At 39.3% G+C, this 18,502-nt stretch overlaps 1 protein-coding gene across 15 annotated transcripts in view; it reads right to left on the reverse strand.

The window, feature by feature from the left end:
* Nucleotides 1–18,502, reverse strand: part of MYO6 (myosin VI) — a 156,899-nt gene that overhangs the window by 85,454 nt on the left and 52,943 nt on the right. For all 15 annotated transcript variants that reach the window (XM_070480775.1, XM_070480774.1, XM_020901327.2 and 12 more), the window contains exons 2-4: nt 11,046–11,188; nt 6,238–6,307; nt 2,862–2,935 (exon numbers count right to left, since the gene is read on the reverse strand). In XM_070480775.1, coding sequence (XP_070336876.1) covers nt 2,862–2,935; nt 6,238–6,307; nt 11,046–11,162 — 261 coding nt within the window. In that variant the 5' untranslated portion in view covers nt 11,163–11,188. The remainder of the gene's footprint in view (nt 1–2,861; nt 2,936–6,237; nt 6,308–11,045; nt 11,189–18,502) is intronic.

Below are 18,502 nucleotides of genomic sequence, written 5' to 3' on the forward strand. Positions count from 1 at the left end.
GTCAAAATCGCCTCTCTCGACCTCCCTTTGCATCAAAGGAAACACACTCCTTCCATCTGCCCTCCCAGATTCAAGACACCACCACCAGATCCGCGTGGGCAGAGCTGAGCCTCTACCCCTCTGAGACATCTTCTGCTGACTCCACTTACAACATCTGCTCTATACCTACAGCCTGCATGTTGCTTATTTGTATTTCCTGTCTAGACCACTTTCTTCACTGAAGAGTGTAACGCAGCTACTGAAGAGTGTAACCTGGCCCACGGGACCCTCGAGGCCTATGCCCATCACTGAAAACCTTAGGACTGATTTAGCTCTGCAGTGACCACTTGGTCCCAGACTTTTGCAAAACACCATATGCTTAACTACTGCCTAGAATACTGATGGGCTAAATGTTTGATGAGCAATGAAGAAGCCTGCTTTCAAATCTGAAATTTCACCGTGGCTTCAAAAGACCAAAAAAAAAAAAAAAAAAAAAATGCCACCAATAGGATTTATAAAATTCTTTGTGGGTAGAAAGAGACTTGTGGTTTAGCAATTGGTTGTGGTTTGCAGACCAAACTAGGGCATACAGGACCATATTTTTTTCTCTTCTGCTTCTAGCTGTGGAAGGGAAATGATGCAGAAACCCCAAACTCTCAGCCTGCTAATCTAAAATTCAGCAAATGCTCTCAAACCTGTTTCCTGGGGTGGGGTGAAAAATAAATTCCAGTTAATAATCTTTCCATGTGAAACAAAAGGAAAGTAATAGAGACTTCAGTAACCAAGGAAAATGTTAAATGTCTAAGGGAGAATGGTGGCAATTCTGGTCAGTGAGAAGTATAAAAAAACCCAACTCAAACTATTGTGAACTGCTTCCCTCTCTTACATATGTTACAGTAATAAGCATTCTGTTTGTGTGTTGCTGCTATTTAATGGTTTTATAACTAAAAGGCATAACTGGCTAGGCAAAAACCCACCGGTTATGTATGGCTTTCATGAACTTGGAAAACACTGGTTTTCCAAACAAGAGCTGATGATGCTAAACAGCCACTGTCTAACAGAGGCTGTACACCCAACTGCATACACATCTTAGGAAAAGGCGGCCAGAACAAACAGAAATCATCTTAAAATTCTCCAGAGTGATGCAGACACATACACGAGGAGCAAAAACTTAAAATTTCACAAACAGGTAATTATTTCTATCAGGTATGTGATTCAGCAGAGACTTGTTAATCAAATGCAGTGCTAATCTTTTTTTTGAAAGTACAATGAATTCTACACGTAAACCTTCAGTTATCAGTGGCCACAGTCAGCAGGTGGAACATCACCATTGCATAGGAAACATTAATGGACCAATGAAAATTCCAGGGTGAGAAGTTCATGTATAATCATCCCAAATAAAAACAAACTAGCTCAGTGTTTTTTTGTTGTTGTTGAGTAACATGATTCTGTAAAGGTAGTTTAAAACGTGTAAAGTTCAAGAAAAAGATATTAAAATAATTAAAATTTGCTCAGGTAAGTAAAACTGATCCATTACCACCAAGTGATGTAGACATGTAAAGAAAAAATAGTGGCCAGTTCTACCTGAAAGATGGTTTTAGCTAAATCAACTTTTACTGACCTGTTACAAGTTAAACTGCTTTAACAAACAAATTTTTAAAACGTTATTAGGCTTCTCCAGTAGCTCAGGTGGTAAAGCGTTCTACCTAAAAACGTTATTATTTTAGTACCTAAAACATTTAGCACATATTAGATACTCAACATTAGTCTGCTGATTAAATGAATTTTGCTTCCAAATATATTTCTAAATAAGAATAGCCATATCTATAGTAACCTAAATATACTATTTAGTTGACTTTGGGGGAAAAAAGCAGAGAGAAAAGGAAAGACTTAATACTAGGTATAAGTGAGAATAAACTCTTTTGGAAAAGACTAAATAGATTAGTTCTACTTCCCAGCTGTCACTACTTGGACAGATGGCAAAGACTAAAGGTAATTTAGTCAGAATTAAGTAAGTACAATTAGGCAAACTGATAGTGATATAAAATATTAAGAATGTCATTTGATCTAGGAAGTGTCAAAGAAGCCATGTGTTTTCTTCTTTCAAAAATAATGAAGAGTCCCATCTTTATAAAACAGGAGAGCTACAGCAGGGTAATTTATCTCCAGCCAACAAAGGAACCTATAACTCGAATAAAACCTCATACATGCCCAGTGAATCATGATAATTAAAACATACCATTTAAGCATTCATCTGAATGCTTTGGTGAAAACCCTATTTAATACATTAGAAGCACTGTCTTTCATTTTTAAATATCCTGGGCTTTTAAGGAAAGCTATCTCTTTGGAATCAAATATTGCAACTATTCAGGCTCATGATCAGCATTTCAGTGTTCCTGAAATTTCCTCACATACTGCCTTCTACTCTAATTTACATTTTTTGCCATCCAAGTTTAATTTCATTATGTATGCCTTAAGTCCGACTTAAATGTTTTGCAGAACAATGTGGAAAGTGCATTAGTTAAACAGATCTATAGATATATGCCAAAAATTTAAAAATCATAGTTCAAAATAATTAGTGCTTTTATAAATAACCAAACTGGTTATAGATTTAAGGCTGAAAAATATTATATGATGCCCTGAACTCCTTATTTCATTCCACAAATATTTCTGAAGTACTATGCACCATGCCTGGTCTAAGCCCTGGAATTAAGAGCAGTAAATTATGAAAAAATCCTCATCCTCATGGAGCTCAGGCTCCATTCAACAGGCTCAGGTCAAGAATGATCTCCTGGTAAGAAAATTTCAAGCTCAACAAAATCAAACAGAAGCATGTAAAATAATAATCCCCACAAAACTTAAACCACAGGTAAAATACTTACGTAAATTCTGTCTTTACTGTATCGAACTTTGATATTATGGAGTAGTGTGGCTTCATTTAAATACATTAATGAACCTGAGATGGAAATTTTGTAAATCATTAGCTATCTGAAGAATGAAAGCAAAATAAAACAATACCATCTTAATCTGAATCACTCGGACCCAAGCTAAAATTCAGCTATTAGGTTAAATTTAATTCCATCTTTTCCCTGGTACCTGTAAACTCCAGAAGCCAATTTAAAATATATCCAGCTTACACACACATGAGTTATAATGATATTTTTAAACAAATTTTCAGCAAGAGGAATGTCTCCAGTGAGCATCAGGTGAATCCACAGTTAGGAGGGCTTCCCTGGTAGCTCAGCTAGCAAAGAATCGACCTGCGATGCAGGAGACTCCGGTTCGATTCCTGGGTCAGGAAGATCCCCTGGAGAAGGGATAGACTACCCACTCCCAGTATTTCTGGGCTTTCCTGGTGGCTCAGTCAATAAAGAACCTGCAGTAACCCAGCCCAGGACTCTTGCCTGGAGAATTCCCATGGACAGAGGAACCTGGCAGGCTATACAGTCCATGGGGTTGCAAAGAGCCAGCCAGGCACAGCAGAGTGACTGAGCACACACACACAGTAATGAAGGTTGGCTAAAGAATCAGGCCCAATTCAAGTGGAAAGTCAGTACTACTTCAGATAGTGCTGATTTTTAAATATTTATTTATTGTTTACATGGTGGCACCAGGGCTTAGTTGTGGCCTGCTGGATCTAGTTCCCTGACCAGGGGCAGAACCTGGGCTTCCTCCACTAGCATGTGGAGTCTTAGCCACCAGACCACCAGCGAAGTTCCAGATAGAGCTGATTTTTACACATTTTTGACACAACAAAGATTAGTGGACGACACTCATTCAATCTGATGCTCAGAATTCTACAGAAAATAAAAAAGATGAAATTTTAGAACGTGAAGGAAACAGGTAATTCAGTCAGTGCCTCACCACTGACATGATGAAATAAGAATCCTGGAGAAATCACATGTGTCTTAAACTAAAACAGTGGCATCAGGGTAGAAATCCTGTTTTTCTGACGTCTGTTCTACCAATACCGACACACTCGATTCTCATCTGATGTACCACCCAGCCCACAGCTGGCTGAGCCCCATTTTCACGTTTCCACCACACACTCAGGCAGACAACCCACTCTTCCCCATTCACTCCATTCCCATCGTCAGCACCACCACTCCCCACTCACCTGTTCTGCAAGCCGAGTGGATACGAGGACCCTCCTCTCCCGCTCCTTGCTCTGAACTCACTCCCAAGTCCGTACACGTGTAATAAAGCGCAGCACGGCACCCGCCTCACGGTGGGCACTCACAATGAACACAGTCTGAGTCTCTGAAATGGCTCTCCTTTCTTTCCAGTTCCACAGTCCCAAGCCCAGTGAGGTCTCATCGCCGCTTCTGTAATCACAGCAGCCTCCCACCTGTCTACAGGCCTCTCTCCTCTCTAACCCTCACTGCTCACGGCATTCCTCTAACGACACTACTGATGGTTTAGTCATGTCTGACTCTTTGCGACTGCAAGAACTGTAGCCTGCCAGGCTCTTCTGTCCATGGAATTTTCCAGCAAGAGTACCAGAGTGGGTTGTCACTTCCTTCTCCAGGGGATCGTGGCAACCCAGGGTTCAAACCTGGGTCTCCTGCATCTCCTGCACTGCAGGCAGAATCTTTACTGACCGAGCCATAACTACACTAGAGCCCTAAATCTCCTTCTTCCTCAAAAATCATCAGTGGGTCTCCATCAACTACGGAAGTCCATATTCAAGTCCCGTATTCAAGGCCCTTAGTAAACCAACACTCGACTGACCTTTTCATATAATTTTCCATAATTCTCTTTAATATGGTCTAACTTGCAGGCAGACTAAACCATTTATCAAACTCAAATACGCCTCTGCATCTCTATGTCAAAAATCTACCTGTCCTTTACGGTCAGTTCAAAGATGACCCCTCAAATAACACCTCCCCATCCTCACTACCCTACCACCACTGGGACTACTTTCTCCTTTCTCCTTTCTTCACGGTGCTTACCACAGAATGCCAGAAAACATTACCTTGATACATGAAAAGGACTGCTACCAATTCTGAATACCCTAGCAAGTGAAAACAGAAAAGAATTTTCTCTCTCATTTTAGATACAGCAGAATCTCATTCCTTTCTCTTGCTGTGGTTCTGACTGCTAATTAGAAAAATATTATCCCATCAGACAAATTCTCTGGCAATTTTAGAATGGAGGGGAGCTCCACATTTTTTCCCCTAGTCTCTTAACACCTAATAATAACAGATACCATTTACTGAGAGGCTGTTAGAGGTCAGGCACTGTGCCAAGCATTTTATATGTATCATCTCTAAGGATGAAACAGAATCATTATTACTCCCATTCTACAGAGAAGCCCAAAGGAGAGAGAGAAATTGCCCACAGGCACTCAGCTTCCTAACTGCTTAGTCAGAATCTGGGCACTGGATGCCCACCATTACTCTTGTATTCTGCGTCATAGATGGGAATCCTGCAGGGTTGCTCAAATGTGAACTCCAGAGAAAACCAGCAAGGACAAAACACATTCCTTTCTTTACCCCTCTTCTTTAAATGGTTTTTAATGTCAGATACTTTTAAAGAAACCCATGACAACTGGACATAGTACTTAAATCTTGCCACATAAAAAATGAAACATGACTACTACTTCATTTTAACAATGTTAAGAATATAAATGGAAAAAAAAATAAAAAAATAAAAAAATAAAAAAAAAAAGAATATACATGGCCTACTGCTCTGGATATAGTACTTTTCCACAAAAAATTCTAAGGCAATTATAAGTCAAACTAATGCTGTACTTTAACATACTATTCTGAAATCAATTTTTCAATTAGTATTTTTTTTTCAATTAGCATTTATTGCACAGTATTTTTTAATGTTTTTTCTTTTAAACAGAGGCATTAAATGGCTGCTTTTGACTCAACTTCCAAATTATTGAACCACATACACACACACACACACACAAAAAAACACCTGATTGCAGATGAGGTTCAAAATAACTCTTCCAAAAAAAAAATATGAGATCCTTAGTTCAGGCTTCAGAGTAAATAAATTATTCTCATTCCCTGTATTTACACAATTGAGATAACACTAAAAAGACATTCAAGAGACTTCCTTCACCAAAGTCCATGTGTGAGAGACCAACGCATCTACGACTGTGGGGCTCCCCCTTCACAGAAACCTTCACATCAAACCTTTCTTCTCAACCAGGATAGTGTACCCGGTAATATAATCACTCATATATTTTTGGAAGGAACGGTTTCCTTTTCTATGATGGGAACTACTTTTTAAACTGATACTTACAGTTATCTTCCACATCTTTTTTACTGTCCTCTTCTGCAGGGAACACTTGGTTTATGAGAGCCAAAAATGTCTAAAAAACAAAATAAGAGCTTATTAAACCAGAAGGTTATAAATGGTAAAGACAAAGGAGTTTAATTGTCTGCATACATTGAAATAGTGGTGATAATATGCTCTTCATTAAGATGTAATACCAGATCCAACAAGTCATTAACATAAAAGCAGGATAACTTTACTCAAATATATTATCCATTATTACTATGAACATGAAATCAATAATAGAAATCAATAAAAAAATCCTGTGCTCTAACACCAAGAGTGGCACAAAACAAGAAGTATGCTAATACTAACATACTGCATAGTACATTAGGTAGGTATGCTTTTCAATAACTTTTCAAAAAATAAAAATTTTGATGTTTATATATACCACAATTTTATTATTTTAAAAAAGGAAAAAGTAACAGTCAATCAATCAAATACACCAACAGACTATAATTTAATTAATGCTACTGTCTGAGTAAAATATATTAGAGACAAATTCCTATACAGGAATGTGTCAAAAATATACAGTACCCAAAACTATTAGGTACATAAAATTACAGATATTTATGAATAAGTTTGGGTTTACTATATCACTTAAATGCTATGGCAGAAACTCTAGAATTAAGATAGCATCTTGTAAAAGAGAAAGAAAGATCTCAAATTACATCTAAAGAGAATTAAATTTTCTCCATGCCATTCTAATAGTTGCTTATACTTTTCTATTTCTCAAACAACTACAATTACTCTTATGGTTGAAGTTCCAAACCATCCATATCAAATAAACCTCTAAGGAAAAGCTGCTCAATGATTTTAGAATAATATGTATAAATTCTATATATGAATATATATGCAAGAGTATAAGACAAGGCTACTGCTACAGTTTACAGAGTAAACTTAAAATTCAGGATGCTGGTACTACCACCATACAAAGTCAAGTCCAAATTAGAAAACTGTTATGCCCTGAAGACTCTAGAAGTTAATTATTAGGAACCCACTACACGTGTTCTTAACGTTATATGTGAGGGAAGGTTTAAAGGATAAATCACAAGTAGAGAACTAATCTATAATGTACATTAAGTATATTAATGGTGCTATAAAACAATCCACAATTTATAACAATGATTCTACAGGAAAAACACATTCAGAAATAGCTCCTGATGTCACAGGGCTACGTGCCACTTTCACAGCCTCAGCCACAGGGCTAAGGCCTCCCCAGACTCCAGGTGTTGGCTCTATTATGTTTGGAGCCTCTAAGAGGTCAGAAAAAGGGCTGCAGGACAAAGTGTTCCTGCAGTGGGAAGGGGAAGCTCAGGGCTGAAAAGTCTGTAGTAAGCCCTTGAAGCTAGTTTCTCTCCATCTTGTTTCACCCCTCAAATGACCACCAGCCTCCACCTTCTTCCCCCCTTTACCACTACTTACTGAGAAAGAGGAAACTTGTTTCATTAAGGCAGTTGTTTTCTCTTAGAGGGAGGAGACCTTTTCTCCTCTCAAGAGACTGCAGTAAACACCCACCAGCCCGCAGACACAAGGCATCCAGCTCTATGACAACATGGGCGAAGGAGACGGCCCCATACTTGAGAAGATTACAGTCCAGTAGGAGGGGAGAAATGTAAACCAATGTCTCCAACAAAGTGTTACAGAGGTTAAGAATGTACACCACTCTTCAAACCGAAGGGTAATCAACAGTAAACTTGACTGCATGGGAGGAGGAGGAAGAGACGAGCATCTGTGGGAAAGCTCCAGAAAGGAGGTGACCTCAGTCAGTCCTGAGAGACGGATTAGAGTTTGCTCTGCACGGGGCTGTGGAGAGCGGCATTCCAGGCAAAAAGAGTAAGTGAGCAGAGACACAGCACCACCTGGACCCCTGAGGACCGAGGGGGAAGGCTGCAAGAGGAAGACAAAGACACACAAGACCAAGGGTCCGGCAAGAGTGTCCGGGGGAGACTGCGGGCTGACAGCGGACAAGACTAGCAATGGGAAAAGGAAAGGTAGACCCTCAAGTGCCATGTGTTCAGGGCTTTAGTCTGAAGTCCAGTCAGCTGCAAATATGGAACGTGAAGTCAATTGAGAGGTTCAAGATGGCATTTTTAACAGAATAAAAGATATCAGAAAATATCAGAATGCATCACACATGAAAAAGATGTTTCATTTGAATACATACACATGTGTGTTGTTGACACGTAATATCTATTTGTTATCAGTACACATATACATACACATGAATACACCTACCTAACGTGATTTAAAATCTATTTCTTACTATGTGCCACAACTGAAAAACTTCAAAAGGCACTGCTATCATCAAAAACATGTTCCATGAGAGCTAATCAGCTCTTCCACACTTCTACTGTATCAGCAAACAGATATGTTTAACTTGTCCATTGTTTTCTGTAATTGCTTAATTTTCAAATGCTGATGATCATTACTCCACGAATCATCCACACAAGAGGCGGCTTCTCCTACAGATATTTTTAACCACACGGTTGTCATGACACTTTATAATTTATTAAGGCTCTGACCAGGAAGTAGGGAGAGGGGAATTAAAAGAAATCACAGAGAATTCGTTCACTTTCAAAAAATTTTGTGAAAAGAAACTTCAACTTTAGTTACAAATAATCTATAATCCAAAAGGTTTCTATAACTCCACAATTTAAATTTTAAGTGTTTGAATTGATTCTATGTGTGCCCTGATTGATACTAACAAGGGACAGCAAGCACATAAAATATTTAAAATATAAAAAAGCATATACCCATAAAGCAAGTTTCTTCCATCCTTGAACTGAATACTTATGGATACAATAGAATACATATTAATATAACAGAATATAACTAGGAAATGTACTTTTCATTCTGTGGTTTTCATTTACTGTGCTAACAAAATATGTTAAAAATATTTTTAAAAAAAGACTTTGAAGGACAAAGAAAGACTCATTACATTTCTGTCACTCCCCCCCAAATATGCTACTTAGGCATACTGATAATTTTGAGTTAAAAGCACTTGAGAAATAGCAGCTGTAATAAGTGTACTCTGACCCTTTTTATTCCTGAAAGCAAGAGATAAAACTCCCACTTGAAAGGTCCCTCCCTCTACCAGGAGGAAAGAGACATGCTTATCACCAGGGGAGGGAATGGAGGCCCAGAGAAATCTGTGCAGAAAAACCTTGTCTCCTCAGACTAACCCTGGCCCTCCCTGACACTTCTCCACAATTCACCACCCTTAGCCCAAAAGCCCCTGCCTTATCAATTCTCCTCAAATTTATTGTTTCTTTGTCTAAAAGACATAAAAGCCTCCTGGTCTGGTTACTTCTTTAATTCTTCATTCTCTTGTGAAGGCTGCTATGTTCCTGTAAAAATGTGATAGAAGTTGTATGCGTTCCTACTGTGAATCTGTCTTATGTCAATTTAATTTTCAGGCCCAGAGATCCAAAAGGGTGGAGGAAAATTTTTCCTCCCCTACAACTTCAAATATATACAAATAATTGAGCTTATTTTTAAAATTCTTTCTTTTTTAGAACATGTACTGCATTGTTAAGTACAAATAGGTACTTGTTAATAAGAGGAAAAACTAGAAACGCTCTATCTTTTCTTTCCTGAGGGTATCTTTAATTGGCCTCCTCTAACACGGCACATTATATATTATGCATTTAGGTTCCCGGGTTGTTTACAGTAACAGAATAGTTTTCTCTGTGAACAGACCTCATGAGAGATCTACCTTGTTTTTCTAAGGTTCCCAGAAGGATGGCAGTCATATGGCATTAGTTAACCATGTATCAGTAGAATATAAATTATTCATGAACACTGGCAGAGTCTAAAGTAAACAGAAATGATATCAACAAATTTAAGTTAGAAGTCCTACTTAACAGGAATATTTACTAAACTAAGAAGAGTAAAGCTCTCCCACAAAACAGGCCCTACAGTCTCTCATAAATGCAGACTCCAGGTCACTTTTCCCCCAAACTTTCATTTTGTTATACTGTCTAGTCTGTGTCTAAGCCTAAAAGGAAACAGATACCATGTGAACAAAACTGAAATATGCTTTTATGTTTTAAAAATACCATTACAACAAAAAATAATAATAGATGGTTATGTTTAAGACTGAAGTAAAATATCTTTACTTAATAGAAATATTTTTATTTCTAATTATATGGTAAATTAACTAAATAAAAAGTTTTTAAAAAATAATTACAGAATGGATAAACAACAAGGTTCTACTACATAGCACAGAGAAATACATTCAATAGCCTATGATAAACCATAATGGAAAAGAATATAAAAAAATGTATATATATGTATAACTTAATCACTTCACTGTACAGCAGAAATTAACACACTGTAAATCAACTATATTTCAACTTAAAATGATTTTTTAAATTATTCAAAAGCTAAAGCAAACAGCAAAATTTCATAACATCATTCACTTTTCATATTTTCACTTGGTAACAGGTTGAATATATCACAGATATATTCATAACTTCAGTTATATGGCATCAGGAATAACAATGTTATTGTTTATATTTTATTATGTAGCTATTTCTCCTTAAGAATATGTTACTTAAAGGTTCACTAAATTGCTATCTGATTTTAGGAAGGGATATCATTTTCCCCCCGAGGGACTCAGTAGAAAACTATGATTCACTACCCAAAAAACTGCTTCCCTTTATCTGAGCTATAAAAAACAAAACAAAACAAAACAAAAACCTACTTCATTAAAAAGGGAGACGGCTACAGTAAGAAGAGAGATTTTGAGATCGTTCTAAGAAACTTCTTACCTTGCCTTTTTGACCTAGGGGTTCAATGGTTAAGCTGTCAGGGCCAATATCCACGATGTTGCCCATCTGAAACCCCTCTGTGGGGTGCGGGGCCCACACGGGCCTTCCGTCCTCCATTTTCGAAGGGAGCTATCCACGACCTCCTGTTTCAAAGGAACAAAGTAAAGTGACTCACTTTGGAGTTTTTTTTTTTTAATAATAATCTTTCAGTTAACATGTAAATCACAATTCATAGAAACACACAAGTACCCCGCACAGGTAATCCTCGCCCCACCCTTTACCAGCTGCACAGAAGGACCCAGCAGAGGCTGCTCCACTCAAGGGGGACACCTACTCTGCCACCAGCTTCCTCTGACGGTATCTGCAGAGAACTACAATGCGAGCAGGACAAAACAGAGCAATGGTCACAGATTTCACCTCGAGCCCACTCTGAGTTACACTAGCACTTCCTTACTTATTGACACTTAAAGACGCTTGTGCCCACACTCTCCTTCTGTGAGGCATTCTCAAATCTGGGATGTCCCCCATGGATTCTTCATCAGGCCTAGTCCCTCATGAAGAATAAGGATGTCTGGTAAATAGTTCAATCGAAAAGCTGCTAACTGTTGGCAAGTCGGCAAAGTGCTTGCTGGTTAAGAAATGAACTGAGGATTCTCCATTGAAGTGAATCAGTTAACACTGCTTCAGATCTGGATGACCATACCTACGTTTACACACCTTCCCTAAATAATCATATCCAGTCCCAGGGCTTTAAATACAATCTATATGTAAGTGATGGGCTTCCCTGGTGCCTTAGTGGTACCAAATCTGCCTGCCAATGCAGGAGACATGAGTGTGATCCCTGTCGGGAAGATCCCCTGGAGAAGAAAGTGGCAACCCACTCTGGTATTCTTGCCTGGGAAATCCCACGGATGGAGGAGCCTGGCGGGCTACAGTCCATGGGGTCGCAAGAGAGTCAGATATGACTTAGCCACTAAACAACAGTTATGTGTAAGTGATGCCCAAATACCTCCAGTCTATAACACCACTGAATACCCAGGTATTTCCTTGCATACTGGACACCTTCTCATGGAGATATCTAACAGATGTAACAATATTATTAGTATTGTGTTATTACGCTGTTCCACTACATTCCTTATGTCAGTAAAAGCACCAACAACATTCAGTCCAACCTGGAGTCACCCTTGGTTCTTTCAGCTCCTTCCATATCTTTATCACCACCTAATCCTACAGGTTCTACCTCCAATAGGTACCTCAAATGCACCCACTTCTCTGCAGCTCCTCTGCCATCCTGGTTAAAACCAACATGCCTTTTACCAGGACTCCTGTAACTAACTTAGTTGCCTACTCCTACTCTTGCCCATACTCACAGATCACCAGAAATTCTATTGAAAGTTAAGTCTGATCATGATATACTGGTTGCATCAGGGCACTGTCCTCCTGTGGCCCCAAGGCCCAGACGAAGCAGGCAACTCAACATTCACTGAGAGAATGAAAGAACTGTTCACACTGTTTGGTAGCCTAGGAGGACTTGAAAGGTCTTAAAGTCTAGGTTTGAAATGAAGCTCCACCACTGTCTGACTAGCTCTTAAGTAAGTTAGTTAATCTCTCTGATCATTATCTTCATCCTTATCCATAAGTGATAATATCACTTACCTTACAGAATTGCTATGAGGATTAAGTGACATAAGGTTGAGATCCCCATTCTAATGGCACCCAACTGTTGCTATCAACACTGTCTTCTTCCCTTACATTTCTCCACAGGCCTTTTTTGAAGCCATCAGTAAATTTCAAGAAAATGGTCTTGTTAAGTTCTACATACAAAGGGAAACTACAGGACAGTCATGAGGGATCATTTAGGAATCATTAAATATCTGGGGGAAAATCACAGTAAAGCAAAACCCACACAGTTCAAAAAAGAACGGCAAATTTCCTGGAACTATTCAAATTGTTTTCCCGTTTTGAACCATTTGCTGCAGCTTCCCAGTACAACAGACTTAAAGGAGACGTAAGTGCATACATCTAATGTTGTTCCTTCATCAAACCCCTAAATCTACCGCAAAAAGATTCTTTAAAAAGGTATCAGTCCACAAGGCAGGAAGAACCCGAGAGACAACGACAACATTCCGGAAGCCGGGACATGAGTGGCTGGAGGACAGCTGACTCACACACCCAAAAGCCAAACCCCAAATTTGGGAGGAAGAAAGACGAAAGAGAGCCCAAATTATACCACTGACTCTCAAGAGACTTAAAACTACAGTCTTCTAAGGGCAAGGGTGAAGAGTCTAACATAAGGAAGACTACACGGAAGTTCTCTGAGAAAGACTTCCTAACGCCGGCCACACACTCCATACACTGGGCAAACCCCTCCTCTCCCATCATGGCCCCAGAGAAACCTAGAGGTTCTTCTCTGAAGGAGACAGAAAAGTTAGTCGCTCAGGCGAGTCCGACTCTTTGCGACCCCACGGACTGTAGCCTGCCAGCATCCTCTGTCCATGGAATTTCTTCAGGCAAGAATACTGCAGGGGGTTGCCATGCCCTTCCTCAGGGGATCTTGCTGACCCAGGGATCGAACCCAGGCTCCCACATTACAGTCAGATTCTTTACCGTCTTAGTCACTCAGGAAGCCGACAGAGAGTCTCTGGAAAGAGAAACACCAGGAACAATGAAGGGTGTGCAGACCACAACTTCTCTTCTTGGCCAAACTCACCGGGCCCTTGAGCCCTCTTCCTGCTGAGGCCTCAGCTAGGCCTTCCGAGTCTGTCAGGTCCTTGTTAGGCTTACAGAGGCCAGTTTAGCAAGAATGCTGCTAAGCCTGTTTGGGGAAATTCCCACACCCTTGATATCTTATCAAGTTCCTCATCCCTCTGATATATAAATCCTTAATTTGCCTTCAATAAGAGCCCGTTTAGTTCAGTTTAGCAGAAATCCCTTCCCCGAGCGGTTTCCACCTAGTCTTTTGCGTCCCCTGACCCCTGCTCACTGGTTCCAAGTCCCCAGCTGTCTTTGCTGTATTCAAAGTGGAACCCAGTCTCCCTCCCTACTGTGAAAGTGACAGTGAAGTCGCTCAGTCGTGTCCGACTCTTTGTGGCCCCGTGGACTATAGCCTACCAGGCTCCTCTGTCCATGGGATTCTCCAGGCAAGAATACTGGAGTGGGCTGCCATTTCCTTCTCCAAGGGATCTTCCCAACCCCAGGCTTGAACCCAGGTCTCTGCACTGTAGGCAGATTCTTCACCATCTGAGTCATCAGGGAAGCCCCAACAGGACTGGCAGCCTTACAAAAAAAGGCAAGAGCGCCATCTCTCCGCCCAGCGTACACATGTAGGGAAAGACCATGTGAGTGTCCAGCAGAAGGGTGGCCATCTGAAACCCAGAGGGTACTCACCAGATTCCAACCATGCTGGCACCTGACCTCAGACTTCCGGCCCCCCAAGTGTGAGAAAATACATGTCTGTTTTCTAAGCCACCCAGTCTACGGTATTTTATTATGCCAGCACAAGCAGTCTAACACACACTTATGGTCCTAAGTAAAGCTGTGTTTGTCATCTTAACAAGTGTCAAGAGAATTTTTCTTTAAGAACATAACAGCAGAAACAAAATGCTTATTAAGAGGTATAAAAAATAAAGTTGAGGCAATTTTTCTTCTTCAGAAATCCAAGGTGGGGAGAAAAAGAGAAAGTGGGGGCAAAAAAGAAAAAGAGAAGGAAAAAACAAAAAATGAGACAAAGATTTCAGCATCAAAATACCAGGAAAAGCAGATATCCTACATCCTTCAAAATATAGATGGGAGAAAGCTTTGAAATATCCAAAGAACATTCACCAGAACTGAAAGGCCTGATTTTCCAGAGTCTAACCAAAATGTCCACTAAATTCTCAACACAGTAACTGAAAACAGATTTTAAAAAAAATAAAAAAACCACTGTCAAGTTTCAGAACACTAGAAATAGATGTTGAACATTTCCAGAGAAATGAGAGAAAAAAGGAGGAAAAAACCTGAGTCATACTCAAAGGACTATGAATCAAAATGGCTTCAGCAGCACTGAAAGCAGGAAATTAATAAAGCAATGCCATTAAAATTCTGAGAGAAAATGATTTCCAACCTAGAACACTTGGGCAAATTACCAATTCAAACTGGAGCAGTATGACTCCAGAAGAGCTACTTTGAACACCGTTATCGAACACACCCACTGCCGTTGAATCAAGCCAGTCTGGCCCAGATTCTATCTGAACTTATCTTACTCTGTGTCAATGCTGTAACTTGTATCTGGAGGGGTGCTAGACACTCACTCCCCCTTCTACTAAACTAAATATTATTTTATATCAAGGGCAAAATAAAAAAGTCAAAGTTAGTTGCACAGTCGTGTCCAACTCTTTACTCTTTGCAATCCCATGGAATCACTCCTCTGTCCATGGAATTCCCTAGAAGAGTACTGGAGTGGGTTTCCATTTCCTTCTCCAGGGGATCTTCCTGACCTGGGGATCGAACCCTGGGTCTCAGGCACTGCAGGTAGATTCTTTACCAACTGAGCCGCTAGGCAAGCCCATCAAGGGCAAAGTTTTCACTAGAGCAAAACCTTTTTTAAAATAAAACTTTAATTATTTCTGGAATCCTCATTATTTATAACATAAATTATCTCTCATGAATGAAGTTTAACTTATTCATTCCATGAAAAAAATTTTTTTTTCTTTTAGACATACTACTATTTGGCCCCAGAAAATCATTTAGAAGACCAGTGCAATCAACACTCTTACATATTAAGAATGCCTGCATAGGAAGAGCACTTAAGCAAGTGCTACTGTACTAGAAACCATAAACACATTAAAAGCTGACTACATATACACAAAAATACAAAGGGAAAAAAAAATGATAAGAAGCACTGGGGTTGGCTAAGCAAATTTAAAACTCTTGAAATTCTTTACGTTATTCAGGAAGAGAGGGAATGCTCTGTAGTATACTCTCATCAACTGAAAATTATCTCATTTTTAGTATTCAACTAATGGCAGCTTTTTATAAGTAAGCACTTCAGTAATCAGACAGACAGTAATCTGTAGCCTCTGAGAGGCACTTTCCTAACTTTTTATTTAGGCTTTGTTGAAAAGTAAAAAGTGTATCACCAAGAGACTCCTTAGAGAGCAAATACACTGGAGGCCAGGGTGACAAATACATCCGTATTCTTTTTTTTCCTGCAACTCCAGTGATGATCCCAACAGTGACCATGCACGCCGAGCAGAACGTGTAGACCCAAACCACCACATATGAGCCACTGCCTGCCGTGTCACCGTCACCTTCAAAGAGGACCCTTCCAACATTCTGTGACTGTGATATATGACAAAGCCTTGTTTTAAGCAGCAAGGATGTCAGAAACTGAGCACTAGCAGAAGTTAATTTAGAATTGAGCTCAAAGAGCAGGCGTAAGATACCAGAAAGGAAGAAGCATTAAACAGGGTAAGAAGAAGCCTTACAGATTGTCTTCCACAGTCATTCATTCTGTAAATTATTACTCATTTGACCACCTACTATACACCACATACTGCTAAGTGCTAAGGGTATAATGACAGGCCAAAAACAAGCAAACAAAAAAAAGACACGGTCTGGCTTCATGAAGCCTTCCAACAGTAAAACAATCACCTGGAACAGAGCAGTAAACCGAACTGGCAAATATCCCTGCCCTCCAGGATCTTAAATTCTAGCTGGGGGTAAGGGAGCTGCATAGATATATCAAATTTGCCTTTTCAAAAGACTACTCTTTCATCTGGCCAGGTCCCAGCCCGGTTGATCAAAAGAATATTATGTGCACCTTTGGCACACAAGCTTTAAACTGGCAACTTTTCTCATGTGTATCAGTATATCCTCAAGGCGATTAGCTTCCCTGGTGTCCAGAAACTGAGAAAATGGCACCAGGGAACCGCTGGCCGTGGCTGCTGCGCTTTCTGTGTATCTAGCACCATCTTTCACCGAGCATTTCAGTTCCATAAGAACTTATCTGTACAGCAAATTTCTCAAAAACATTTCAGCAGGTTTCCCTTCTGTCACTAAATTATCTTTTAAAAGCCTTCCTAGAAAACATTTCCCTGTTAACCTTGTTCAGCTATTTTAAAGTATGGGAATTATTTAACTGCTCTAATGCTATATTATGAATTCACTAAACATTTGTATTAAAATTGATCATGAATATCTTGGCTTTATCAGCAATAAACATTCTTTAACAATAGGGAGAAAATACCCACCATTAAATACAAACTCTTGACAAAGAAGTAAAATAAGAAAACATCTCAAGATCTAAAACTTGACTATCTCAATGAAGAAATAACTCTGGTACTCACTCATTTATTTGTTCCAGGCATACTTACTGAGTACCTACCAAGTGCCAGCTACTGTTTTAGGCTTATATATTGACAAGAAAATACAGAGTTCTAACGTTTTTTAGTCTAAGACATAAAAAAGGAGCAACTAGGCCAGCTATGACACTTCTCCTGATCTTAGCAGTGCTAGGTACAGTCGATCACAGCCATGGTCCTAATGAGTGATGGTTTTTACAAAGGTAATACCATACTTCCAAACATAACCTCAGAAAGACCAATGCACCCACTGGTGTCTAAAGCTGAGTCCATTACCCCTTGATTCTTAGAAGTAGCCTCAGAACACCAAGGTTAACTATAACTTAACCAGTATAACTAAGATTAACTAGCTAACAAACAAGAGGGTAAAAATAAAAAGGCAAATATTTGATTAATAAAGTTATTATATGGTTATATTTAATATCTTAAGTATTTAAGATATTTTATAAGGTTATTTGAAAACCAATACAATCAGGCAAATTTCTCCAAATAAATATAGACTTTCAGAAAAGAATTATAACTACATTTAAGAAATAAACTTCTACATAAATTACTATCATAAAACAGATTTTAATTTAGACATAATGCAAATAATACATGTAGACAACCTACATTAAGATAAGCTGGTCACAATTTACATCTCAAAATTCTCCAAGCAAGGCTTCAGCACTACGTGAACCGTGAACTTCCAGATGTTCAAGCTGGATTCAGAAAAGACACAGGAACCAGAGATCAAATTGCCAATATCCGCTGGATCATCGAAAAAGCAAGAGAGTTCCAGAAAAACATCTCTTTCTATTTTATTGACTATGCCAAAGCCTTTGACTGTGTGGATCACAATAAACTGTGGAAAATTCTGAAAGAGATGGGAATACCAGACCACCTGACCTGCCTCTTGAGAAACCTGTATGCAGGTCAGGAAGCAACAGTTAGAACTGGACGTGGAACAACAGAATGGTTCCAAATCAGGAAAAGGAGTACATCAAGGCTGTATCTTGTCACCCTGCTTATTTAACTTATATGCAGAGCACATCATGAGAAACGCTGGGCTGGAAGAAGCACAAGCTGGAATCAAGATTGCCGGGAGAAATATCAATAACCTCAGATATGCAGATG

This window comes from Odocoileus virginianus, chromosome 19, assembly GCF_023699985.2.
Source record: "Odocoileus virginianus isolate 20LAN1187 ecotype Illinois chromosome 19, Ovbor_1.2, whole genome shotgun sequence".
Lineage (NCBI taxonomy): Eukaryota > Metazoa > Chordata > Mammalia > Artiodactyla > Cervidae > Odocoileus > Odocoileus virginianus.